General features: G+C 54.9%; 1 protein-coding gene across 1 annotated transcript; it reads right to left on the bottom strand.

The window, feature by feature from the left end:
- Positions 1–760: 760 nt before the first annotated feature.
- On the bottom strand, positions 761–26,177 carry PLOD1 (procollagen-lysine,2-oxoglutarate 5-dioxygenase 1). Its single transcript, XM_033115345.1, has 19 exons — positions 25,987–26,177; positions 18,764–18,855; positions 17,682–17,815; positions 17,070–17,233; positions 15,891–16,003; positions 14,503–14,566; positions 13,010–13,107; positions 12,048–12,149; positions 11,327–11,458; positions 9,701–9,822; positions 8,556–8,660; positions 8,005–8,130; positions 7,555–7,696; positions 6,823–6,936; positions 6,086–6,151; positions 5,354–5,458; positions 3,990–4,136; positions 3,042–3,167; positions 761–1,643 (listed from the first exon to the last, which is right to left on the bottom strand). The coding sequence occupies exons 1-19, from the start codon at positions 26,060–26,062 to the stop codon at positions 1,488–1,490; spliced, it is 2,184 nt and encodes a 727-aa protein (XP_032971236.1). The 5' UTR covers positions 26,063–26,177; the 3' UTR covers positions 761–1,487.
- Between the last annotated feature and the right edge of the window lie 1,147 nt (positions 26,178–27,324).

Genomic DNA, 27,324 nt, shown 5'->3' with positions numbered 1-27,324 from the left:
AAATCTCCTGCTCCGAGACCTGCCTTAGGGGCATCCATCAGGCTTCTGTCTCAGCACTACTCATAATTTGGGCTGAGTAGTTCTTTGTGAAGGGGAAGAGCTGTCCTGTGCATTATAGGATGTTTAGAAGCATCCCTGCCCTCTACTCACTAGAGCCAATTTCTGCTGAAATCATATTCAGATCCATCACTTACTTCTCGTGTGACCTTAGGCCAATTTACTTGACCTCTCTGAGCCTACATTTCCTCATCTACAAAAGGGAAATCTAGCCCTACCCCAGAGAACTGTGTGCTGAGTACAGAACAGGCCCACAGCAAGGGATGGATCGATGTTAGCTTTTTTTTATTGATAAATGCCCTGAATTGTTGGTGCTATGAGTCTGTCCAGGGTACGGTGAGGTCTGTGTGTGTGTGGGGGGGAGGCAGGGGGGGGACCTGGAAGACCAGAAGTTCTCTGTTCTCCGATATTCATGTTTGCAGGAAAGGTGGTCAGCAAAGTCTTCAGAAAGGAGGTGACACCTCATGCAGATCTTGACAGATGAAGAAGCATGCCCTAGGCATCCGGTGCCAGCTCACACATAAGGGTTGACGGAATACAAATGACATGGTTTATGGAATATATAAATGTGCTTTTTTGGGAAACACAAGTCCCTGAGTCTGCTGACACAGTCTTTCTTGCCAGTCACAGGCTCTTAGAACCTCTCCCTGCAGTCGCCCTGACACATGCACACTCACCCACCCAAGCATCTCCCACTCAGTGCTTTGAATGGCCTTTAATAGAAACTCTCCTGTTTCTGACGATCTCTCTCTCTCTCTGGAGGCATCCAGTATAGGGTGACACAGTGCAATGTGTGGACACATTACTTACTCCCCCACCCCCCGCAAGGATCAAGTAGAGGATGGAGCTGTGGCATTGATGTCTTTCCTGTCTTCCAAGTTTTCTGAGTCACAGTCTCCATGGGTTGGTTTTGCTGTCAGGACAGGAGCCAGGGAAGAAGGGGCTTCAGCAGTCTCCGAGTCAGGGGGGGAACTTGAGTCTGATCGAGGTTTCTGTGTCTACCCTGAAGCTTGAAACAGAAAGCCCTGGGGCTGCAGCGAGGCTGGGAGAAACTCTGGGGTGTGGCTTCCCACCCCTAGAGTCTCTCTGGGCAGCTGGGTAAGCCCCCGTTCTGATCAAGTCTTGCCCCATGGAAGATGTGGAGGAAGAGGGACTGGGTTTTACAGGAAGACGAGTGGGAAAGGATGAGTTGGTTCAACGTAGTGAAAGTGTCTCTCCGGGCTGGGTCCAGAGCCCCAGGAAAGCCCCATCAAGGAGGTGTGCTCTGTCTCTGGCCTGCAGCCCAATCTCTCTATGGCAGCTCCAAGAGCAATGGGAGGTCAAGAGCCTGCTGGCTGGACTGGGTTCCCTGGGACCCTGAGGCCCCAGAGGCTGCTGGGCAGTGGTTCTTGGCAAAGAGAAAAAGGTCCAGGGTGGCCTGGCCTGGCCAATTAGGGGTCGACGAAGGAGACGGCGATGTAGCGGGTTCCCTTGGTGGTGGGGAGCCCCTCGTGGTAGTGCGTGAGTCGCCCGGGGTGCATGAGTGTCCAGCCCTTCCGTGGGGCTCGGATGGAGCAGTTGTAGCGCAGGAACCGACAGCCCCCACCCTGGAAGACAGGAAGTGTCAGTTCCCCAACAGGAAGTGTCAGTTCCCCAACAGGAAGCTGGGCCTTCCCCCCGTAGTCCTTTACTCTCCCATCTGAGTCACCGCAGCTGAGGGGCCCTCAGCACAGCCTGCCTGGGATGCTTGTGGAGGGATAGCTATAAGCTGCCTGAGGAAGATACTGAGCAAAGACCAAGTGATCAAGAGCACTGGCCTTGGAGTCAGGCAGCCCTGGGCAACGTCAGCTACACCCTTTACTGACTTTGTGACCAACCCGAGCTTCAGTTTCCCGTTCTGGAAAATGGGCATTAAACTACACAGGGATGTGAGAATTAAATGAGATGATACAGTAAGAGCTTAGGGCCAGGTTTCTCAACCTCAGCACTATGGACTTTTTGGGCCAGATAAATTTTTTTTTAATTGTGGTGAAATACACATAACATAAGCTTTGCTACTGTAACCATTTTAAGTGTACTGTTCAGTGGTATTGCATACATTCACACTATTATATACAGCTGTCCCCACCATGGGCCAGATAATTCTTCCCTATGGGGGCTGTCTGGGTATCCGTGGCCTCTACCCACTAGATGCCAGTAACACCCCAGTAGATGTGACAACTGAAAATGTCCTCAGATATTGCCAATGTCCCCTGAGGAGGAGCCAAAATCATCCCCTATGAGAACCCCTGGTACACTGCAAACTCTCGAAAAAAGATAGGCGTTTTTATGGGTGTCCTTCAATGTCTAAGCCAGGACCGAGTCCCAAAAATCTCTTTAAAAATAGTACCTGATGGAGTGACTGAATGAATGAATGAATGAATGAATGAATGCCTCTGTAGCAGATCACACCTACAGGCCTCCGTTCGCCTCCCTCTTCACCCTTATGTCTTCCTGCTGTCCCCAGATTTCCCTTCCAGCCATGAGCCTGTGCCCCACCCCAGACTAACCCTGCCCTGCCGTTCCCAAAGTAGAATGATGGGACCCTCAACTCCTTATTACTAATTGCTATCATTCCTTGAGTATTCACTAAGGATCCACCTGAGCAATCAGCTGGATGAGCTCATTTCATTCTCACAACCGTTCTGTGCAGGGCACTCTAAGTTTTCCCGCCTGAGGCCCCAGAGCAAGGGCAGAGGCAGGCCCCAGGCCCCGGCAATCTGGTCCCGGGCCTCCTGTGCCCCTGCTGTACTGTGGCCAAAGCCCTCTCCCTCCTGCCACGCTGTGCTCCAGACCCACCTCTTCTAGGAAGCCTTCGCCATGGGCCTGGCGCCCTTTCTCTCTGGTTTCACCAGTTCTCTGGTGCTGGTGTGTCCCGAGCCCCCCGGCCTCAACCACCCTGCCAGCTGCTCAGCAGTCAGCCCTCCCTCCTGCCTGCTCCCAGGGCCAGCGTGGCCCCAGCTCACCTCGTAATCCACGCCGACCCGGTTCAGGGCGATGTTGATGGTGAAGGTAGAGGCATCGTGGTGTGGCATCAGCGAGGGCTGCTCATCAGGCTTGTAGCGGACAACAAAGGCCAGGTCGAACTGGGCCTGTGGGGCCAAGGAAGTGACACAGAGAACTGGTGTTAGAGAGGCCACGAGGGCCGGGAAAGGCAGGCGTGTCTCACCCAGTCTGCTGGGATGTCAGCTCCCTGAGGGCAGGCTTGTTTAACACTGTGTTCTCCAGGGCCTGGAACAGTGCCCGGCACAGAAAAGGTTCTCAGTAAAATCACAGGGAGGAAGGGAAGAACAGAAGGAGGGAAGGCAGAGAAGGAAAGGGAAAGAAGGAGAGGAAGTGGAGGAAGGAGAGAAGAGAGGGAGAGGAAGGAGAGAGGGAAGAGAAGGGAAAGAAGGGCGGGAGGAAGGAATCTAATCCTCACAACCCTTTTTTCCTTTTTGGCACTATCGAGGCTGGTGATTCCTTAAGCACAAGGCCCAGGCACAAGCAAAGCAGGTGTGTGGAGAAAACCATGTGAACCAGGAAGCGACGGAGTGAGGGAAAGAGCGTGAAAGCCAGAGGCAGTCAATAGATGCGCGAGTGAGCCCACGAGAAACTGACGGGAGGAAGGAGCATGCTGGCTGGCTAAATGGGGCTTGTCTGGTGAGCTGGCATAGGAATCACTGATGGGGGGGTGGGGGGTTAAGGACACAGTGGAAGGATTCAAAGAATCACGTGGTGTCAGAGGCTGGAGGCAGAGCGGCCTGGCCTCCCGGGCCCCAGGGCCTGATGGGAGGAGACTTTACTTCTACCTGGAGCCCAAACACGCGGGCCTCTCCCCAAGCTGGGAATGCTTCTCTCCCTCTTCCCCCCTCTCCTTTCCCCAGCCACTCCACCCCGTGCCCTCATCCTGGCTGTGCCCCAGGCATGCCCACCCTGGTGTAGTAGCCGGGGTAGAGCTTCTCCGTCATGGGGGCAATATACTCCACCAAGAACTTGTGCCACTCCCGCTCAAAGTTGATCTGGTTCATGTGGATATCAATGGTTGGCACGTTTTCGTAGCCCCCCTGGATGCGGTTGTCCTGGGAGTGACCAAGAGAGTTCGGTAAGCAGAATTCTGAGACGGCCCCCAGGTTCCCACCACCTGGTGGACAGGCTCTGTCTAATCTTCTCCCCTTGACCTGTGAACCTGATGGGATAAGGTTAGGTTGTAGGGCAAAAGTGAAGCGATTTTGCAGGTGTAATTCGGGTAACTCGTCAGTTGACCTTGGGTTAATCAAAAAGGAGATTATCCTGGGTGAGCCTTTTAAAGGAGAATCTTAAAGAGAGAAACTCTGTCTCCTGCTGGCCCGGAAGAAGCAAGTCACGTGAGTTCTACAGCTGCAGCGACATGAATTCTGCCATGTGAGCTCAGAATAGGACCCCCGAGCCTCAGATGAGGCCCCAACCCCAGGTGACACCTTGATTGCAGCCCTGTGAGACCCTGAGCAAGGACCAGCTAAGCCGTGCCCAGACGCCGGAACCCACAGAAACCCGGAGACGATAAACGGGTGTTGTTTCAAGCCATTGAGCTTTGTGGTAATTTGTTACACAGCATAGAAAACCAATGCAGAGGCAGAGAGCCACAGGTTAGCTCAAGCACTGAAATCCCAGGGCCCGGCCACGGGAGCACAAGGATGGCCAGACCCCAGAATGCATGGGCTATGCCAGTTACTGGGCACTGGAGATTTGCTCAGCACCAGAGCATGTGCAGGTAACCAGGCAGGTAACCAGAACCACAGGTTAGTCAGCTGCCTGATCAAAGGTTAGCTGGTCTCTGAGGCACCCAGGTCCAAGGGCCCATGGGCCTTTAAAAATGGTTCCTGAACTTTCCAAGATGAGTACAGGTATGGCACTCCTCCTTCACAGAACGCACAGCTTCTCCCGTCCACCAAGCCACTTGCTTCTGCTGTCTGGTGAACGTGGCACTGATGTCCCTTCCTCATTCTTCCTTATCTGCACTTGTTTATTCCTCTCCTATTCCATGCCCAATCTGGGGAAGGAAGCTCAATCACTCTGATAATAAGCCAGGAACTGGAAACCTAGCAATTTCGGATGAAGGCAGCTTGAAGTCCCCAGTGGCCACGGCAGCTTGGGGACTCCTCTACTCCTAAGAGCCTGCAGGCACCCCCACCAGTGTCCCCATCTAAAGAGTCTCAGAGAGGCTGGCTAGCTTGCCAGAAGCGCCCAGAGGGCAGGAACGGGGTGGAGGGGTGACCGGTCTCCCCACAGCCCCAGTGCAGACGCCTGGTGCCCTCACCTTGTTATTTCCCAGAGACCACTGGCCATAATGTTCCATCTCCTCCACCAGCTCATCGCAGGCCGTCTCCGTGAAGATAGGGAACCAGTATACGTCCGGGCAAGGCTGGGGAGGGCAGAGACTCAGTCACAGGGATCCAGAGTGGCACCACCACCTCCTGCCCCTGTCCCCATAGCCCTCTGTGGAACTCGCTGAAAGCAAAGTCCCTGGTGTGGCCCATCCCCTGGCCCACATCCCAGTCTGTGATCCCTCTGAGGGTCCCGCAGGTGTTCCCATGGAGCAGGGGCTCAGGGAGCTGCTAAAGGAAGAGGGAAGTAGAGCTCAGAGCTGGCCTTTCTCAGCCAAGGTCACAGAGCTACCAGTGCCAGGGCCAGCAAAGGACCATGCACATCAAAGGAGCAAAGGACCTCAGGCTCTGGGGGGAGCAGAGGAGTACCCGCTCTTCACTCCTGGCCCAGGGGCCATTGTCCACTGTTGATACCACATTTGGGGATGTTTTTCTCTTTCCTAATACCCCCAAGGCCCCTGCAGACTGCAGCTGGAACATACCAACAGGAGGAAGGGTCTGCCCGCTGTCCATTCTCTCACACTGAGCACTGCCAGAGCATAGAAAGGGGCCTTCTCTCCTCTCCTCCCCCAGGTCACTAGTTTTGTTCCTCAGTCCTCCGTCCCCCGCAGCAGGTGTTGGGTATAAATCTAGTAGCTTTGTTCTCAGGGGGGCCCAGTCCTTACCGTCTCCACCAGCTTCCCCGCCAGTGCCTTGGTGTAGTTTTCATGGATGTACTTTTCCTTCCATTCCTGTAGGGAGGGGGAAGTGGGCTGGGGTCCTTGGGCCTGACCTGGGCCAGCTGGGGCTCACCCCTTGCTCATCTCCATGGGATGCTTCAAGAGGGGGTTCCTCCCCCCAGGACACACACAATGTGAGTGAATGTGTACACGTCTGGGGGAGCCGGGATGCGCCTGTGCCCGGCGGGTTACGTGTACTGTTTGGGTGCAAAAGTGTGCCCACAGGAACTGGTGTTTGCATGTATTTGTACACATGTGTGCATGTGTGTACTGGTCTGCGTGCAGGTATGGGCGTGTGCCCATGTCAGCCAGAAGCGCACAACGTCTAGAAACACAAGTTTCTCCTCCTCTGATTATTATAACACCCTTGTGGCCAAATCAGGCTGGGACAATGTACCCATTTTAGAGCTAAGATAACTGAGGCCCCAAAGGTTGAGAGGTTCCACTAAGTGACAACTGATGGGCCTCTGACTCCTGGTCCCTCCTCCACTAGATGGCACTGCCTCTCAAGACGCCCTCTTCTCCCTACCCAAATTTTGTACAACAAGCACTTTGGGGTGGAGGGAGCCCGGTGGCTCACAGCGTCCCAGCTGTTGTCAGGCTCTGAGAGGAAGGCAATTCAGGCTACAGAATCACTGGGGTCCCTTCTGCTCCCACCCCTGCCTGCCCACCCAGGGCCTCACCTCAGGGTTGTTGAACACCTCCCAGAGGTCATTGTGGAGGTGGGTGGTCTGATAATTGTCCAGGGAGAGCAGGTGGCCAAAGGTGTGCCGGTTGGTCAGGAACATGAACACATCCTGGGAAGAGCAGGCCGGATGGAAGAGACCCTACCCCTCCCCTGTACGCCCCTGGGAGGGGCGTGATGGCAGCTCCCTCTTCCTACCAGGTTTAAGTTCATAAGATCAGGGAACCAAGTACGGGTCACCCCATCTCCCCACTCCTTGGCCCAGGCCTGACACTGGGGATGCAATCGGGGAAGGCTTCCTGGAGGACTGAACGGGAATGAAAAAATGAATGTGCAAAACAAAAGGATGGTGTTCTGATCCTGAAGTTTTGGGCACAGGGGAAAACATCCTCATGCTGTCACATTCTAAAAAATAACCAAAAAAATTATGGGGTGGGGCACAAAGATAGGGTAAGAATGTGTCTTGGGCACATCATTTGGAATATGTTGACGTGGAAAGTTTAGTTTTCTTTAGGTGCTGTCAAAAATGTAAATAAAATAGAGGTTGTGAAAATGGGGTCTGCTAAAATGATCCCCACAAACCCTGAGGACTTGTCTGCATGCCAGTGCCCTCACCAGGCCCTGGCAGCCTTTGGGCAACCCTGCTGGAATCCCCAGGGCCTGTGGTGACAAGGCATCCCACCTTCCCTGTCACCAGGGCCCGCTCTGACTGCCCCCCCCCCAGGCTGACCTGCTGCCGGATATTGGCGCAGAAGGACATGTCAGGGTCCAGCTTGCTGTGGTGGAACAGGTCTGTCTGCTGCAGCTCAGCCCGCAGGGCACTGCCCTTGATCAGGTAGATGTTCGAGATATAGGGCACGTTCCAGACACCACTGAGGGAGAGAGAGGACGATGGCGGGGGCCACAGGCTGGTGGTGAGAGTCATAGGCCGGGGAGAGGGGAAGTCACAGGCTGGAGGGCACAATAGTGTCGACTGGATTCCCCTCCCTGGGCACACAGCCCAGAGTAATTGTCAGAAAGTCGGTCTGTGTGTCTCAGGTCTGTGTGTTTCACTGCCGTCTTCCCTGCTTCAGGTTCAGCAGGAATGTGAGGGCAACAAAGACAGAAATGCTGGGGAGGACTGTGCTTCAAGGTCAGAAAGAAGACAGAGGAGTGCGCCCCGCCCCCTGCAGGTACTCACACACGCCGCCCCTGCACGATGTCCACGTAGTCCTCGGAGCGGGCATAGTAGCCATCTGCACTCAGGGCCCCCCAGAAGTTCGACCACAGCCTCCCATGGCGGGTCATCAATGGGGCGATGACATTCCTAAGGAAGGGAGCACCTCAGGGGAGTCCCTTTGCCCACTGGGAGTTTGGGGCAGATCTAGCTAGGTGTGGGGAAGGGGAGAATACCTTTGAACCTGCAAGCAACTCCCTGGGGCATGGCCTGAAGGGGGATTTGGTACATTGGTACCTGCTCCCTCCCACAGGGCAGCTAGGAGCAGAGGGTGGCGGAAGGGGCAGGCGACACGGGGCTTGCAGAAGGGAGGTGGGGAACATCCTAGATCAAGACCAGGTGGTCAGGCTGGGGCAAGCCCAGGGTAACAGGGGAGGCCAAGGCACAGGAAGAAGGGAAAGGTAGGTGGGTGTCCCCAGCCTGGGCCCAGGCCTATCACGAGCAGTGCTGGGCCCCCAGGAGCCACGTTCTGGGGGCCCACCTGCCTGCCCGCGGCAGCCTACCCACAGCCTCACTTGTTCTGCTCAATCAGCAGTCGCAGGATCTTGGGTTCAGTCAGGGCCACATCAGCATCCACGCTGAAGTAGTAGGTGCAGCCACGGTCCTGCCGGCACAGATCCCTGCAGGCAGGGGACACAGGGTCAGTTCCCATCCAGCCTCCCCACCCAGGATCCCGGAGCTACCCTGCAGCTGCGCTCTACACCCCAGCTCATATCTGTGATCACCAGGGACCAGCTAAGGGTCTTTAAAGAGGTCAGGCCAGCCTGGGGGCAAGGTTGGCACCAGCAGCCTCCAAGTTCCCTCCCAACTCTGAGACCCAACCCTGGGCTACTGAGCCCTCAGGACAAAAGCCCAGATCTTGGCAACTGGTATCAAGTGCCCTGGTAGCAGGGAGAGCATGGCCCACCCACAGGTTCCTACACTGCCCGGGACCAGGGGGTAAACTGGCGCTGCCTTCCTGTAGGGCAGTTTGGTAACGTATCCCAAAGCCTGAAGAATTTCTGTTCTTTTTGTTTATCTGGTCCAGTGGTCACCAAACTATAGTCCATGGTCCCAATCCAGACCATTGCCCGGTTTCATGCGGCTTGTGAGCTAAGAATGGTCTTACATTTTCAAAGAGTTGGGGAAAGAATCAAAAGAAGTTGCATGGAAATCACAGGAAATCTACATTTCAGTGTCCATAAATAAAATTTTGTTGGAGCCCAGCCATGCTCATTCAGGTTACACCCGCAGAGCCTCAAAGCCGGTTTACACAGACTTACTATCTAGTCCTTTAAAGGACGTCTGCCAACCACGGATCTGGACGGCCTAATTCTTCTATAGTCAACACAACTTACTTGTTTGTTTGTTTTAATAATAAAGGGAAAAAATCAGAGATTGTTTCTCTAATTTTTATCACTTATCGACTCAGGGCCCTCCACTCCTTCCTCTTTCTCTGATTTGCTTCCTGAACCCTAGTGATGCTGCTCAGCCCCAGCCAGGAGCCCCTAGGTTCGCAGGACGGACTATTTCCCCATTCGACAGATGGGAACACTGAGGCCCACAGAGGGGCAGGCAATGCCGGAGACCACACAGCCTTCTGAACTCCTTTCTCCCGGCCTACTGCTCCTGGCACCACGGTCAGCAGAGAGAACCACGTTCCCTCCGACCCCCAACTCACATGCCCACGTTCCTGGCATCCGCGTTTGCCACCCGCATGTCAGGGCCCACCAGTTTCACAGACTGGTACTCGCCACCATGCTCTGCCAGGAACTGCTCCACTTGAGCCTTGTGGTGTTGTTCCTGGGGGGTGGAGGGAGGGAGGGGGAGGACGAGGAGACAGGTACCGCCTCAGGGACCATAGCAGCTTCCGCTATTTCCGGCTGCTTCCCTCCGTTCCTGGCACATCCCTGGCCACCTGCTTTCCTAAACTCCAGACCTTTGCCCATGCCAGACCTTCTGTCTGGAGTGCCCTTCCCTGGCCATCCTTGACCATCCTCCCGTGACCAAGCCATGCCCACTGGCCTCTGAAGAGCCCCTGGCACCAGGACCGCACCCCAATCCTAAAGGTCCCACATCTAGAGTTGTTGATTATGCTGGTCTGGGATGTGGCCCAGTGATCTGCTTTGTTACCAAACACTCCAGGTGATGCTGAGACCACACTTTGAAAAACAACAGTCTACACCCAGGGCCCCTTGCATGAGGAAGCGGAGAGAACAGGGTCTTTAGAACCAAACCCAGGGTTTAGAGCGAAGCCCAGCTCTGCTATAATTAGCTGTGTGGCCTTGAATAGTCACTTCACCTGTCTCAGCTTCTGTTTCCTCCCTTGTAAAAAGGGAGAGTGATCATGCCTCCCTCACAGGGTCACTATAACGAGTTGACAAGTCGGATGGAGCACACAGTAGCTCCTCAAACACTGCCTATGACACTTCTCTCTTTCTACCCAAAGTCACAATTCATGGGTGTACTATCTGACGTCTGCAGGGAAGCTGGGAGCCTCCCAAAGGCAGTGCCAACATCCTGTCTCCATGTGACACAGTTGAATGAATGTCTGTGACACAGGCAGAGAGGGGAGCTGAGTATGGGACCACAGGTCCCTGGGGGTGGGGTGCAGGCTGTCAGGGCTGAGAGGTCTCAGAAAGGGGTGACCCTAGATTTTATGGAAGACAAGGAGACTTGAGAGCAGGTAGCATTTGGAGAGTGTTGGGAAACTGGGAGAAGCAAATGCTGAGAGGTGGGACTTTATCTGGCTAGGAAGGAGAAGCAGGAAAGGGAGGGAACTAGAAATGCTGATTCCAGGCCTGCTCCCCACAAAGCAGCAAGCCTCAGGGCCCTCCCAATTCCCCAGAAGACACTCAAGGAATAAAAACCAGTTTGACTATCACCAGATCAAATTAGGATGGATTTACTGGGGCAAGGAGGAAAATAGTGATAATGATGACAGCTATGAGCACCTACTATGTGCTGCCTATGCGCCAGGCTTCATGTGCTTCATGTGTCATCCTGGTTAACCCTTGCAGCATTTCTGTGTGGTCGGCACTACCATCATCCCTTTCTAACAGATGAGAAAACTGAAGCACAGAGAGGTTGAACAACACACCTAAGGTCACACAGCCAATATAAGCAGTGGTGTTGGGATTCAAGCCAGCCAGTCAACCCAGTGATCTGGGGATACAGCCCACTGCTCACTTCCATTTGGCCCAGAAAAGTCTGGCTTACTCAGTTCCTCAGAGGTCTCAGGCCACCTTGTGAGGCTGGGTCTTTGACCAAAGCCACAAGGCGACACCGCCAAACACCTGCTACTCACGTGGTTGTGAATGAAAAGCCGCATCCGTTTCCGGGGGTAATGGAGGCGCAGAAGCCGCTGGAAAAACAGGGACAGGAACGGCGTGGGCTGTTCGATGAACACACCGACCAGGACTGTGGGCAAAGCTTCATCCTGCATGGGGAGGGGGCAGCACAAGGGTCCAGCAATGTCCAGCCACGGAGCCGCCGCTGAGCTCCTCGGGTGGCCTGAGAGAGCGAGAGCCAGAGCCAGAGGCAGAGGCAGAGGCCTATGGACGGGGCAGGAAAGGGGTCTGGGCCAGGGAGCTCAGAGCAGGATATGCAGGTGGGCAGAGGCAGGTACTGGCAGGGAAGCAAAAGGACACCCCTGCTGGGACAGCTAGCAGCGTGAGCTCAGACTCGGAGCAAAGACCGGTTGATGGCAGGCTGTCGGGAGAGCTTGGCTGTTGTGGGATTTGAAGTGGGCCATAAATGAGGGATAAAAGGTTTGTGGGATGGGGAGGGGGCTGCAGAAGAGCCTGAACGAAGGCAGAAGAAACTGGAACCTAGGCATCTGGGGGAAGCTGGAGCCATGGGTAGTCTGAGAAGGCTTCCAGGAGGAGGTGCCTGGGTGAGGAGGAGGACGGACCCGCAGACAGGAAAGTGATCCCTTTACCTCCCACCAAAGACAACAGAGTCTTTCCCAGAATCACCCCTCTTCCCGCACCCCAGGGAATGGAGTCCCCAGTGTCTGGTGGCCTTACCCCGATGCCCTTGAGGCTGCGCAGGCCCTCATCACACACAGCACAGCCCGTCTCAAAGGTCCAAAAGCGCGGGATATAGTTGCCCAGGTAGTTCAGCTGCAGCTGCGGGAGACGAGGGGTCTGAGAGGAGCTGGGCCAGTCCCTCCCACCTGCAACCACGGAGGCACATCTCCCTGGCCCCCTGGTGGGCCCGCAGCCCCCCTCCACCTGCCACCCCTAAGGGGACAGGAATGTGACTTTATTTTGGGTGGGCCTTGGACAGCATGTCCATCCCACTGGAGATCACCAAAGCTGCTCTGTGGGAGGGCAGAGGGAGGGCTCAGCTGGTGCTTCATCTCTATATCCTGGGAGCCTGTAAAATGCAGGTTCTTGGGCCCCACCCCTCAGAGATTCCAACTGAGGAGCTCTTGGGTGGAGTCAGAAAATCTTCATCTGTAACATGCTCCCCTCCCACGTGATTCTGGCGTGGGTGACTGAGGACCACACTCAGAGAAACATGCTGTGAGCCAGGGGTCAGTCCCCAGGGGCCGGTCTGTGTCCCAGTCCCTTCTGTAGCTCCAGGAGCGTGGGGACCAGTCTGTCCTGTTCATGACTGACTATGCCTCATGCCCTTGTGCAACCATTCAATAAATATTTGTTGAAGGAAGAAACGAGTCTGCCCTGGTGTAATGGAGTGTGGATGACATGGGGCAGCCCAGGCTAGGCCTGCATGGGGACAGTGGCCTCCTTTGTGTCCTGTGGTCCAGCAGGATGACAGGGCATCACCAACCACCACAGTAAAGAAAGAAGGTGCCACACTGAACTCAGATGTGCGGTCAGAGGCAGCGAGCTCAAAGTGGAGCCCACGTAGGCGGCCCAGGTAGGTGGCCTTGGCTCCAAGAAGCACATGTGTGGTCACCATGAGGGCAGAATTGGGCTCTAGTCCCCTCCCACTCTCCCAAGTGGCAGGGGCCCCATCTTACCTTGGTGGGCCCATTGCCATGAATCAAGACAGGGAGGGTGTCATAGGCCAGGTTCCGCGCTCTCACGTGGCCCATTTCAAACTTGAGCACAACCTCATCTGGGGGTCAGAAAACATAGTGCCATCCAGCATCAGACCCAGAGGCCGAGCTCAGGGACCGAGAGGCTGGGCTCAAATCCCAGCTTCCCCCCACGGAGCAAGGTGTTCCCCTGAGCTAGTCACTTCACCTCTCCAAGCCTCAGTTTCCTCATCTGTAAAATGGGGACAAAAGTCGGAAGATTCCATGTCCAGCAAGCACTTAGCACCACACCTGGCACCTGGTGAGCACGGAATCCACAGCAACCCGTTATTTATTGTGATTACTTATTAGAGCCGGCAGCAGGGGATGGGAGAAAGTAAAGACCTGGAACATCCCAGCTCCAGACACAGCTCAGACAAGCCCCACGGACAGGGTCTGGGAGGTGCCCGTTCTGACAGGCAGGCAGAGCAGCACTGGGAATACGCCAGCCACACGGGCAGGGGACAGACCCTGTCCTGCTGGAGAGAGCCTCTGCGGCAGACAGCGTTACTCTCACATAAGACAGGAAGCTGCAGAAGGACCTTTTCTCAGCGGCCTGAGAAGATGCTGGGGAGGGAGGGCTTTGTGGTGGAGGAGCCTGTGAGGGGAGCCCCTCTGTGAAAGCTCCAAGAGGTGATCTGGACCCAGCTTCTTAACCTAGGTTCATAAACTTCCAGAAACCACATGCAAAAGGGCATGATATCCCTGCATCTTCCTGGGAGAGGAGCCATACCTGTCCTCGGATTCTCAAAAGGATTTTCAAAGGGATACCCTATAAAATCACCAATCAGTGATCTGGTCCAACTTCTCTTTCCTAAAGATGGGGAAACTGAGGCCCACGGCACGCGCGCACGCGTGTGTGTGTGTGTGTGTGTGTGTGTGTGTGTCTTGCCTGAGGTCACTCAGCAAAATAGTAGCCAAGCAATGTCATCACCAGCCAGACTTGGGGTCAGCCCAAGGGCATTTGTGATTTCAAGGGCCAAGTGGCCTCTCTGCTTCCCAGCTCCCTGCCAGGTCAGTCCCTGCCCCCAGACCAAAAAGCCTTCACCTGGGAGGTGGACGGGCAGGGAAAGGAGGTGAAGCAGGCTCACCTACAAGGACCAAGGATGCCGGGCAGCGGTCGGTACCTGCTGTGTGCATTACTCAGCTCCTCCCAGGCTGAGTGGCTGCCTCCCTGACCTGGCATCCTGCGTGGGCTGTGGTGGGTGACCCTGTGAGGGCTGTGTGGATTGACCTCATGACTCTACTTTCTCCACCCACAGAAAGACACAGCTCTGCCCCAGGTGGTCTCTGGGGACCTGAGGATGGGGCCGGTGACCTCCCAGCACAACGGGCAGAGAGGAATCAGCTGGTTCTCCTTCTTGGACGCAGACCCTGCCTGGAATCCTCATCTCCTTACCACCTCTCACGATCCCCTCCCCTTGGGGGCTGCTCACCCAAGGCTCCATCCAGGTTCTGGAAGATACGGCAGCGGTGGTCCAGGGTGATATTGATCTGCTCCTACAAGACAGAGGGCACCAGGCTGCATCAGGGACAGGCCCCGGCAGAGGACAGGGCTCCATCACACCCACTGTGGGCAGCCTGCCCTCCTACCTCTGTCATTTCCTCTTCTCACACCATCTTTGCCCTGTTACATCAGGACAGCCAGGAGCCCTGGGAAGGCCAGCCAGTGGCTAAGCCCCTGGCATCTACTGGTCTAGTGGCTCCTTTCACACAGAACCAGGGGCTCCCAGAAGTGGAAGGAATCTAAGGAAATAGCTGATTCCACCATAACAACAACCAAAATAATAGTAGCAAAGACTCGTTTAATACTTTACTGTGTACCAATCACTATTCTAGGTATTATATATACATTAATTAATTTAATCCATGCAACATCCCTATGAGAAAATACCACCATCACTGCATTTTACAGGTTTATAAAACAAGGCACAGAGAGGTTGTATAACTTGCGCAAGGTCACACAGCTAGTAAGTAGCTGAGTTGGTATTTGAACCCAGGTAGCCTGGCCCTGAAGTCCATGACACAATGCTACCTCTTCATGGAACCCTAGGCCAGGCCGAGAAAGGGCAAGGGGCACTCTACGCTTGGCCCTCATCCCATATAGAGCAGTTCCACTTTTATGGTTTACACCCTGGGCTTCTGTAAGCAATGTCACTAGAGGCAAAGGGGAAGGAGGAAGGACTGAGTTAACAAAAAGATTAAGTTCATAGTTTCCATTGCACAGGCCCAACAACTTCATCATTTTGTGGATGAAAAAAACTGGGGTCCCCAGAGGGGAAGTGACTTACCCTAGGTCACAAAGCACAGCATGGATGGGGGTTGGGGAGTCAGTAGGACAGAATCCAGGAATCCTGACCCCTAATAGCTCCCAGAGCTTCCTGCCTACCCAGAGGGCACTGGCTGGGTCTGGGGCTGCACCAGCCTGGTTCTGCCACCTTGATGATCCCTGCCTGGAGACAAGCTTGCAGACAGGCTCTCATCAGCCCCCCAGGAACAGCCCCAGGCAGAGTGGGGGAGGGGCAGCTCAGCCTGTCAGTTCCTTTCATCACCATCACCACCACTGACATGAGGTTGTAAATTCCTTGTCTCCCCACTTGAGGGTCCATGAGGGCAGAGACCCTGACTGTCTTGTTTGCTGCCATATCCCTGCCCTGCCCCTCAGTGTCTCCCACACAGCAGGAGTTCAATAAATGAGTGAATCAATGAATCGATAAATGGGGGTGTCAAGACCAATCCAAGGGTTCAGGCCCTGGAGGGGCTTCTCCCTGTGCAGTCTGACCCACGGGATCCAGGACTCCCCAGCCCCACTGCTGCCTCTTACCCTCTTCTCTGGGTCCAAGAAGATCTTGGTGTAAAAGAGTTGGTCGCTGTCACTGTCCTGGCCCTCCCACTCAGCCACCAGTTTGCTGAGGTTGGGGGCATAACCGATGAAGCCTGGGGGTTACATGGGGACACAGAGACGTATACTTAGCTTCCAGCCTCTAAGCTAGAGCCTCTTCCCTCTCATCTACCTCCTGCTCATTGACCCATAAGCCCTGCCTCCTCTCAGAAGTGCTCCTAGATTGACAGGAGGTGATATCTATAGTCTGCCAGTTAATGACACTGGTGATGAGTTCCCACTAAGCCCAGAAAGAAATTGCACCAGCTCAGGTACTAAGCACCACATAGGTGATGAATGAATGGATTAGACCAGGAGCCTCTGGGGAGCAGAGCTGGTGGGGTACAGGCTTGGAGCCCCTTTTCTACAGTTAACTGGAAAACTTGGCTCAGAGAAGGGCAGAGGCTGAGACCAGGTCAAAGCACATGGGGGCTCAGAGGGAAAACCCACATGGGTCCCTGGCTATGGGGCAGACTGGTGAGAGAAGAAGAGAAATGGGAAAAGGTGGGCACCCAGGGAGGGACCCGCCCCAGGGGACACCGCGACCCCTGGGCTAGGGCCAGGCCACCTGGACCGTGCTAACTCTCTGCTGGGGGCAGATCCCCCTTCCATGGCTGGACAGAGAAATCCAAAATAAAGTATGGATTTTATTCTCTTTGCAATGGGAAGCCCTGGAGTGATGTGTGTAGATTTGTATCTGGATGCTGAGTGGAGAATGGGCTGGAATGGGGTGAGGGTGGAGGCTGGCAGAGCAGTTTGGAGACGACTGCAGATGGCCAGCAGCCTAGCGAGAAGGTGGCAGTGGGTGTGGGCACGAGAAGGCAGATTCAAGAGATATTGTGAGGTCGGAGTGGTGTGACGCAAATCGACTGAGGTAGGTAGGGGAGAGCAAGGGAGGGGTCGGCGTGACTCCCAGCCTTCTCCCTGTGCAGGTGGGTGTCTGTTAATGAACAAGACTGCAGGAGGAGCAGAATGAAGGGTTAAAGAAACCTGTTCTAGTCAGGACATTCCGTGTTCGGGACCTGAGAGATCTCCATGTGGACCTCAAGCCAGCACGGACACTCAGGAAGGCAGCGGGTGGAGCCCTCTGGAGCCCACCCAGCCCCGCCACACATTCCTCACCTCCAGAGCCCAGGAACCTCTTGCCGTCTGACACCACCGGGTACTTGGCCTCCAGCCTGCGGTCCGGGTAGATGAGCTCCTCGGCCGAGAAGACCACCTGGCTCCTGGCCTGCCGGAACTTCTTCAGGAGCTCCCGGGGCCCCGATGCAAACAGCACGTCGTAGCTGCAGCCAGAGCCAGGAAAAGATGGGGCAGACGTGAGCTGGAGCGCGGTGAGGGCCCAGGCAGGAGACCTGGATCAAGGCTCTCCACAAGTCCCCTTCCTCCCATAGTCTGGGGAATGGATCCGTCCCGTTGTCCCTGGCCCTGCCCGCCATGTTTCAATGCCCCCCACCCCCAGGGAGAATGACGGTCCCCATGACCCCATGCCCTTCTCACAGTCAGAGCATAGCTGGTCCTACCTAGGCAGGTCCCCTCACCCATCTTTCACCAAGAATGGGAATGGGTTATACCAAAGGGTCTTTCCTGGGGTCCACAGACCCCCTAAAACTATAGGCAACCTTAGCCAGAGTGATCACCCCTTATCCCCGATGTCCTAGGAGGGCCTCACTTTAGAATATTCTTCTATTTCCCTGCTGAAGGGCCCCGCCCAGGAAGCCCCTAGCCACCAACCTGTCTGTGAAGAGAACGACCAGGTTCTCCTTGTCTGCATGCTTCTTCAGAGCTTTCTTCAGCAGCCGAACTTTCAGCCCTCCACCTGCTGATGTCGCCTTCTCCCCAATCCAGTCCTCCCCCAGGCCCAGCACCTGCAGGGAAAGGCCCCTTGAAGGTTGTCATGTGATCGTGACTAGCCAATCAGAGTGCTCTACCATAGCCATGAGCTTGAGCATGTGACCCAAGCACAGCCTATCAGAGTCTTCCCTGGGACTGTTCTATTAAAACTAAGGAAAGGCTGTCTTTTCTACTGAAGCTGAGAAGCTGGGGCATGTGAGTGTGTGGCTGGTGGTCATCCTGCCACGATAGAGAGAGCACGTCTGCCAATGAAAACAAACAGGGCCCAGGGATGAGAAGACAAAGCTTTTACCATGCTTGAACCACTGGATCCATTTATGTCTGAAGCAACCCCTTACTGTAACCCCCAGTCATGTGAGCGAATAGACTTTCTTTCTGGCTTAATGTCACTAGACTGCAAGCTGTGTAGGTACTGACATGGGCTGTCTTGTCCATCATCCCCAGTGCCTACCACTGTGCCTGACACAAGTAGGCACTCAGCACACTCAGCTCAATGGAGGAATGTTTCCCTGCAGGGCTCAGCCATGGGCCACATGCAGAGGACACCACGTCCAGGACACTGATGGACTGGGCATTAGCCCGTGTGTCTTTAGAACAGGGTGTGTACAGGTAAGGTCTCTAGACTGTGGCCATCCCAAAAATCACCCCGGGGGGAAATTGTGGAAATTCTGGTTCCCAGGCCTGCCCTCTAACCTAGCCACCAGCACCGCCAGGTGAGTCCTATGCACACAAACGTTGAGCACCACCACATACTGTCCAGTCTCACTCTCCCACACTCTCCATCTCCAGCCCCTCCCGGACTTTGCTTATGTTCTTTCCCTTCTTGCGTTTCCTAACTCATCTTCATATTTCAGGCTTCCGGAAGCTTTCTGTGTGGCCTCGTCAGTTGGAGAAAGGTAGACGCTCCCTGGACTCTCCCTCCACCCCGCAGCTGTCTCTGCCCCACCTGGGGAGCCCCTTACCTGGATCTTGTAGTTGAAGAACTGGGCTGAGCGCTTGAAGCGTCGGAACCCCTCTGTCTCCTTTGTGGCCACCGTGAGGACTAAAAGATTGTCTAGGGACAGAGAAGCGGGTGGTGAATGGGAATGGAGGATGAGGACAGGTGACAGGGACGAGCGGGTTGCTGTTCCCACTCCCATTCTTGTCAAATCCTGCAGGATATGTCTTCATGTCCATTAGAGACAAGAGCCCAGGGCCCAGGTAGGAAAAGACGTGTCTAAGATCTCTCAGCTGGTAACTGACAGAGCTGGGATGTAACCTGGGTCTCCCAATTCTCCTCCAGGGCTCCATCCACCTGGTAACTGACCAATATGACAGGAAGAGTCCAGACCAGAGGTGTCAGCACCTTGCATTGTGGGACTGGGTCTCTCTGGCTTTTGGGAGCCCCACACAGAGGCAGAGGGAAGGATTCACTCTGAATACTGAACACCAGGAGGACCTCTCTGGCCAATGTCAGACATTAGCCCAGGGATGGCCACCACTCTCCATGCCTGCAACCAGGGCAGACATTGCTAATCAATCCCAACAGGCTTTCTTGCTGAGCCTCACTCATCCTTGGATTCTCCCAAAACCGTGAGAACCAATGAGAGTTGACTCGGAGTGGAAACCAACTTAAAATCCTGGTCTTTGGCCAGAGCAAGTGTACCACCTTTTTAACAAGGGTCCTCTCCTGGGTTCTGCAGTGTGGCTTTACCTCTGTAATAGAATCTGTAGGAAACAACTCCCCAGACGGCATCTCTGGGAGCCCTGGAAAGCCCCTCCCAGACCACACTTTGAGGCTGCGTTCTCTGAGAAGTGAAGGCTCTGTAGCTGGCCTGCCTGGTCAGAATCGTAATTCTGCTCCTTACCAACTGTGTGACCTTGGGCAAGTCCCGGACCTTTCTGAGCTTCAGTTTCTCCTTTATAAAATAGGGATAATAACAGTACGTACTTCCCAGGGCTGCTGGACTAATTCCATGAGATCGGGCTTATAAAATCCTTACTGGGATGCTGGTACATACTACGAGCTATTACCAGTACCGATTAGTGAAAAGCAAATGCCTTGCTGTGGCATTCAAGGCCCTTGCTGATCAGCCCGATGATGTGTTCATTCCCTCTACCGAGTAGGCCCTCCTCCAGCCAAGAGTCTCACCTTGCTGGGCCCCTCCTTCCTGCCAGGGCTCCCTCTTCCTGCCCTTTCTCTAACCTTCTTCCAGATCGCAAGGCGAGTGACAGTAACACCTCTTCCCTGCCACCACCTCTATGAAGTCTTCTCAGATTTCTCCTGACCTCTCTCCTGCCCTCAGAGGCAGGACCTCACTTTGCAGCACTCATCACTGTTCCACTGGATGAGTCTTCCTTCCCTGGGATCCAGGACTTAACACTTTTCAAGATGAACAGACTCCCCCCCCAAGTGGCGTGGCCAGGTCAGCAAAAGCAGGTAAGGCACCCCCACTCCCACCCCAGGAAGTCAGGAGAAGCCTGAGCTAAAAGAACAAAGAGGTCCGGCCTGGCAGAGCCGGCTGTGCGGAGAGCAGGCTGCTGGTCCCAGAGCAGCGGTCTGGCGCCAGGTGGCAGAGAGGGATTGGCAGGAATCTGCTGGGAGTGGGCCCAGGGACCTGGGGAAGAAGGCAGTGGATTCACTAGGCAGGTGTGGAGAGAGGAGACCTCACCACCTGCCCCTGGGGGCCAGGAAAGAGTGGAAGGGCTCCCCCTAACTCCTGCCAGGATGGTTCAGTCCCCGATATGCTTGTGAGGAGAGCAAGAGCTGCCCGCTCTGAGGCCCTCTTGTTGTCCACAGGAGCTACTGGGGACAGAGAGAGTGTCACCTTTCATGGATGGAAAAAGCCAGCGTGTGTGTCTGTGAGATTCTAGATTCTCCATTGGATCAGGGGCTCCTGAAGTCAGGCAGCAGGGGAGGGAAGGGAAGAAGGGGCGGTGTGCCTTGAGGCTCCTTTTTCAGGTTTCTGCTTCCAGATCACAATGACAACGACAGCTTTCCTTCATGGAACACCTTCTGCACATTGGACCCTGTTCTGAGCACTTTATATATACCAACCCCCCTTCACACTTAGAAACTCAAGGCTCACACATGGTGAGTAACTTGCCCAAGGGAACTAGGAGGTGGCAGTACCAGGATTTGGACACAAGTGCCTGACTGAAACGAGAGCCCTCTCTCTTAACTTCCAGAAGCACTGGCCAAGTGCCTGTCTCTCCATCTGTCTGTCTAAGGAGACTGTCTAGCTGAGGTGGAGGGGAAGGTCCCAGGCCATGCCAGACTATTCCCATATCCCCACCCTCCTCCTGCCCCGGACTGTCTTTTCTCTGTTTCCCTGGTTGCTGCCACGTGCCTGCAATGGGGCCTTCACAAATCCCGTATTCCTTGGGCCACAAAGCACCCGCCTCCCTGGCCAAGAACCCCAGGAGATCACTACAGTCCAGAGGGTCCCAAACCTGCCTACAAGTCAGCATTACAAGGGAAGTTGTGAAATTCAGACTCCTGGGTCCCAAGACCCCAGGTCTGAGATGGGCCCAGGAGTCGGGATTTTTCCGACATTTCCCAGGGGATTTCTGATATCAGCCACATTTGGAAACCTCTAGTTCAAGCCATCCCCTGGTTCTCTGACTCTAAGCTCCAATGCAGAGGACTGGGAGGTGATTCACAGCAAAAGAACCCAAGGCAGACCCCTCCCGAAGGGACCCTGGCATCACCTCTCAACACCCCGATGGAACTGCTTCCGTGAACCTAATCAGCACCACGTTCCTTTGCCCTGCCTACAAAACTCGCTCCTTCCCCTGAAGAGGACCCAGGCTACCTCCTCCAGGAAGCCCTCCTTAATCTCATCCCCTTATGTGTTCAGTCAGCCTGTGCAGTGTCAGGGTGCCCAGCAGTTGATGTACCAGGATAAACCTGCTCCTTCTCCCTTTTCCAGGCCAGGCCCACCTCATCTTTATTTCCTTGGTCTCCCTCTCTGTCACCATTGTTGGGACTGAGTGTGACTTAGGCCTGGTGTACACTGCCTGGCCTTAAGCAGCACTGTGGGAAGGAGATGCTGCTCAGCGTTACCACGGGTTGAGCCCTTACTTAGACGCCACGCACTGCATGAAGTGTGTCACATGCATTATCACATTTAACTACCAGCACCCTTTACAGTAGGTGGTACTTCTGGCCCACTTCTACAGGTGAGGAAACTGAGGCACAGAGAGGCTAAATAACCTGCCTGAGGCCACAAAGTCTCGAAGAGGGAAGGGAATATACTGAATTCCAAATGCCCATGCTCTTCACCTCATCACTCCGCAGTCCAGCATCCCCAATGCTGAGACTTTCACCTGAACACTGAATCCAGCGTTTCTAGCCGCCTTCTCTCAGACTCCCAGTGTGGGCACACAGCCCCAATCACGGGGTGAGGTCTTTTTCCAACTCACTGGGGCCTGGCCAGAGCTCTAGGCAACCCACAGGGCGTCAATATGGAGGATTTGTCTGAGTACCAGGGCCCCACCCACCTGCTTTCTGTCTGGTCCAGCTGCCGCCTGGGGCCGAGGCCAGGGCCCGCCTGCGTGAGGCCTGACACCCAGGGCTCTCAGCCCTCCTGACCTGCTGCCCAAAGTCCAACCGTGGTTTCTCCAGATGGACAACCCATCATCCAGGGTGAGCAGAGATAAACAAGACAGCAGAGTGGCAGAGTAGAGTAGAGATAGCTGGGCAGGTAGCTTAGCCTGTCTGTGCCTGTTTTCCCACCTGCAAAATGGGAGTAATAACAACAATAATGTACCTTCCTCCAGAGACTGTGAGGATTAAATGAGCTGATGTCCGTCAAGTGCTCAGCACAGTACCTAGCCAAGGCAGCTGCATGTCTTCTTGTCATAGGGAACCTCCCCTAAGAGAGGGAGCTGTGCGTGAGCAGGTGCTGCCCTGGGGATCACAGATGGAGATGAGCCCTTTCTGAGAGCAAAAATGATGCGGAGAGGCTGGGCGAGTGCAGACACCTCTCTGGGGTCCTAAGAGAAGGCTGAGGACCCAGGCTGGGTTCACTATGCTCCAGCTGATGTCCCCTCTGTCCCAAGTAGTGCCAGCCTAGGCAAGGGACTGGATGGTCAGTGTGTGGCCTTGGCTCTCAAGGCATTGTCATGACACACTCAATCTGCTCTTTGGGGTGGTGGGACTGAATGAAGCTCCTCCCCCAGCCTCCATGCTCACCCTGGGCTTGACTGGAAGCCATAAACCGTCAGGCAGAATGGCAGGAGATGGGGATCCCCAGTGCCCAGGAGCCAAGCTTGCCTCTCCGGGTCTGGCCGCGCACTCATTTCTGCCGCCTCAGGCCTCCTCAGACTCTCCCCTCCTGACTCATACAATTTTGCCAGCCTGCCTGACTCCGGGGACATTTCCATTCCCTGCTGTGGAACGGCATCACCTGGAGCCCCCACCCAAGCCCAGCTGACATTCCTGGAGCCTCAGATTTCAGCAGCTCCAGGCTCTGGCGGGTCCTTCCAGCACCATGCCAAGGCCAATAGGGAAAGGCATGAGCCCAGGGAAAGGGGATCAGCTAGACGTCTCTACAAAAGGGAGAAAGCACAATGTGGCGTCTGGACTCTCATGCCCTCTCAGCTCTATGGAAATTTGCTTGATAGGATGCTGCTTTGTTGAAGGCCTTTTTTTGTCCCCACATTGGTCTTACTTAGGGCTCCCCCAGGACAGGGCAATGTCTCTTCCCTCAGGCACAGGTTTCTCTGGGAGCAAAGGGTTGTTTTTTTCCCCCATCAGATGGGGCGTCCACCGAGGTGAGGAGCTCTGTGTCCCGTCCCCCCCAGACTGGGAGCCCCCTGTCCATCTTTCTTTCTTTCTATGTGCCACATTCACAGGTGTTCAGATGAAGGGTGGATGAGCTGCAGAGAGCATCTCCACCCACCACACCCCCAGGTTTCCATAGCAAATCCCCTGCCCCACCTCAGGTCTCACTATGCCCCCAAGGAACACACAGTATTGTCCCTATGCCTGCCTCAATGGAACACATTCCTCAGCACCTGGTGCTGGACTGGGAGTCCTGGCCCAGCCAGAGGAAGGAAGGAGCTGGTCTCTCTGGGGACTGCTAGGGTGTTCCCTCCCTGACACCAGTCAGTGGGCAGCTTGGGCAAGGACTGCAGGAAAAACTACCATCCCACTCTGTCCTCCTGGCCAGCAGGCTGAGGGTCCCACCTTAGCTGGGTCTGGGGGAGTTGGGCAGGGTCCTCCAGGCAGTGTCTCCAGGCAACAGCCCCGCCCCCCCATCCAAAGGAGGGGTTTGCAGGAATGAGCAGTAGGTCTGAGTCCAGTCAATGACTCTACCTTCAATCAGCTGTGGCAACCTGTGACCAAGTGTTTAACCTTTTAGGGCCTCAGTCTTCCCATCTGCAAAGTGGGGCTAATGATCCCTTACTTATCCAAAGGGTCTGAATGGAGCAAGGGAAGCAGAGCTTCAGCTTGAGAGTGGCTTGACATTAACTCCATACCTGGGGACCTGCTGTCTCTTCTCCATCAATGAATGCTTACAATCTACGAGGTACCTTTCCTGGATTATCTCACCGACACCCTGGATCCTGCACCCTCTGTGAGGACGCCTTGTGTCTACTCTACCTCCTCCCATCACCTGCTGGGCATCAGGGCACCTGAAGCCTTGTCACTGATTTGGTCCCTCCCTGACACACCTTTCTGGGCTTCTTTGTGCAGGGCTAGAGTTTCTCTCATGGGGATGGTCTGGGTGAAGGGAGTTCACATAAACAGAAGCAGAGCCCAGGAGAAGAGGCCCAGGGGAAATGAAGACTATTGTAGGGTTCCTGGCTGCCGGCCAGTGAGTGGACCCAGGCCCTTTGCAGTCAGCCCAGCCCTGTGCTCAGCACCTCCCTCACTGGGTTTTTTGAGCTATCTTACCGCCCTGCTAGGATACTGCAGGAAAGCTGGCAGCGCTGGGCCAGAAAATGACTTTATGGGCCAGGCATTGAGCTAAACTTTCACCAACAGGCCTCATTCCACAGAATCCTTGAAAGAGCTCTAGGAGTAAAGTACTAGTATGTATGGCTTCTGTTTTGCAGGATAGGACAACAAGCCTCATGGAGATCAAGCACCACCAGCTGTACCACCAGATGTGTGGCCTTGGGCACAGCCTGGCACAAAGGAATACTCAAGAAATGTCGGTTCCCATTCCTTCCCTTGGTCCAAGAGTCTGCTAACCCACCACCCTGCCCCCTCCAGTTCCCAGGATCTCCAAGAGGTGGGGCCAGGGAACAGAGTATCATGGAAGGTGTGGATAGTTTAGCTCTGCTTCCCTGAGATTGCCCACAGTCTATGCCCTCTTGGGGTTCTCAGATGCTCAGCGGGCAACCCTGGACGTGCCCCAGGGAGGGCTGAGAAGGAGAGTAGCACCCATTCACTCAAGACAGTGGGGCCCACTTTGAAATCCCTTCTGCCTTGGGGACGTAGAAGGAACACTAGACCCAGAGTCCAACAGACCTTGGAGCAACCACTCCAGGACTGGAAAACTCTGGGCAGTCACAGTACCTGCCTGGGCCTCAGTTTCCTCATGGGCAAACTGGAGAGAGTAAGGCTCACCTGGCAGGGGCACAGCAGACCACAGAGGACATGGTTGAAAGTGCCAACAGCTCTGCAATGTGAGACACCCCTTCCACACCACCCGGCAACCTCCCACCCATCCCAGGGGGTTTCAAGGCCTAGTGGCCCAAGCTGGGCTCTGGAATCAGACACACCTGGGTGTTAATCCTGGTTTCCAGGCCCACAAACTGTGTGACATTGGGCAAGTGAATCAACTCTGAAGCCTCAGTTTGCCCAGCTGAAAAATGGGGATAACAGAGGGATACACATTCAATGGTTGCCATCTGGCTTAACTGATGCCTGGCCCATAGTAAGTACTCCATAAATAGCAGTAATTACTATGAGTGCTATTATTATGTGTCCCTCTGGGTGCTGAATGGTACTTCGGCCGTTCCTTCCCTCCCAGAAGCACACATGTGGGAACCACAGCTCCAAGAGGGAAAGTGATTAATCCAAGACATCAGTGAGTCCGTAGACAAGTAGCCCGGAACCTAGATCCCCTTGCAAGCCCAGGCCTGCCCCCAACCCCATACAGACCGGTCCTCATGAGGGCAGCCCCTAGATAGCCCTCCTGCACCCGACCCGCCACGGATTCCCATGGCCCGCCGGGGCCCGCGCCCTCACCCTCAGGCTTGGCGTCGCCCTTCGCTTCGGCCAGGAGCAGCCAGCCCAACGGGGCGAGGAGCAGCAGGGGCCGCATAGCCAGGGTCTGGAGACGTTCGGCCGGCTCAGCGGCGCTCACAGGCCGGAAACTTCGCGACGAGGCCAGCGGTCCCCCTGCCACGCACTGGACCCGCCCTGGGGGCGGTGTCACACCGCCCCTCTCCTCCTCCCTGCCGCCCTCCCCAGGGGGAAGGATTTTCCTGTAGACTTGCCCAAACAGAGGCCTCTCCAAATTGGAGCGGCTCCCTCGGGCCTGTCCGGCAGCTCCCGGGTCCTTCCGCCGGCCCGCCCTCCTCGCTCCCTTCCCAAAGGGGCTTCACTACGATCAGGAAGGGGGAGAGAGCGGCGAGACAACAATTTCTATAGCCCAGAGTTCGCGCCAAGCCTTGATAGATAGTATCAATAACCTTGAGCCTCCGTTTCCTCGCCTGAAAAGTGAGGATTATAGCAGCATCGATTCGTTGGGTCTTGCCCGGGTTAATGGCATTGTTACCTGTAGCGCACTTAGAACTGCCCCTTGGCAAGCCCTCAGTAAAACTCAGCTCTTAGGATTTCATTAGTCCTTCCCCAAACCCATGGGCGTGAGAGTCTCAGCCCTGAGTAGTGAGTGGTGGGTAGGAATGTATTCAGAAGCATTCACACCACTGTCAAGACCCTCCTGGCTGCTGGAAATGCAGAAACTGCAGCACCCCTCCCCACCACCACACACACCAAAAAACGTAAAGGGAATCACTTAATCTGCCTATATGTCCCCAGGAGGCAAAGGGAACATCCGAGCCAAGGAAGGTCTTGCACCTGAGGTCTCACTGATGAATGAATGAATGATCAATCAATCAATCAATCAATTGGTTAGGGTCTCTTCACAGACGGGTCTTCTCAAAGCCCAACAATCAACTCAAGGATCTCTAGAACAAGGGTGCCTGGAACAGATGTCAGCTAGTAAGGGCATTCATCTTTGGGGGGGAAAAAAAACCCTCCCTCTTCTGAAGAGATGCTCAGACAGAGATCCAGGGGCTTCTTTCCAGAGGATTAGGCTCCAGAAGAATGGGTGGTGTGTGCAACCCTGGCGGTTAGGGGCTGCCCCCCTGCCAGTGGAACAAAGGGTCAAAGGAGAAGGAATGTCATGAGCAACATAAAGCAAGCCATGTGTAGCCACTGAGAAAAGAAATCAACAGTGTCTAAGACCGCTCCAGCAAGGAAAATACACTCCTAAGATAGTGTTTAGTGGAAGAAGCCATATACACAGTATGACTCCACTCAGTAAAAATATATTCTTATAGATACGATGCATAGAGATAA

This window comes from Rhinolophus ferrumequinum, chromosome 9 (genome assembly GCF_004115265.2).
Source record: "Rhinolophus ferrumequinum isolate MPI-CBG mRhiFer1 chromosome 9, mRhiFer1_v1.p, whole genome shotgun sequence".
NCBI classification, from domain to species: domain Eukaryota; kingdom Metazoa; phylum Chordata; class Mammalia; order Chiroptera; family Rhinolophidae; genus Rhinolophus; species Rhinolophus ferrumequinum.
Note: the sequence above shows the minus strand (reverse complement) of the source record. Positions and strands in the feature narration are given on the sequence as shown.

Bases quoted from the DNA above. Each gene is read 5' to 3' on its own strand.
- PLOD1 (XM_033115345.1), bottom strand. From the start codon at position 26,062: ATGCGGCCCCTGCTGCTCCTCGCCCCGTTGGGCTGGCTGCTCCTGGCC. The intron at 18,856-25,986 runs GTGAGGGCGCGG...CTCTGTCCCTAG, and splicing joins GGGCGACGCCAAGCCTGAGG to ACAATCTTTTAGTCCTCACG. The intron at 12,150-13,009 runs GTAAGATGGGGC...CGTCTCCCGCAG, and splicing joins ATGGCAATGGGCCCACCAAG to CTGCAGCTGAACTACCTGGG.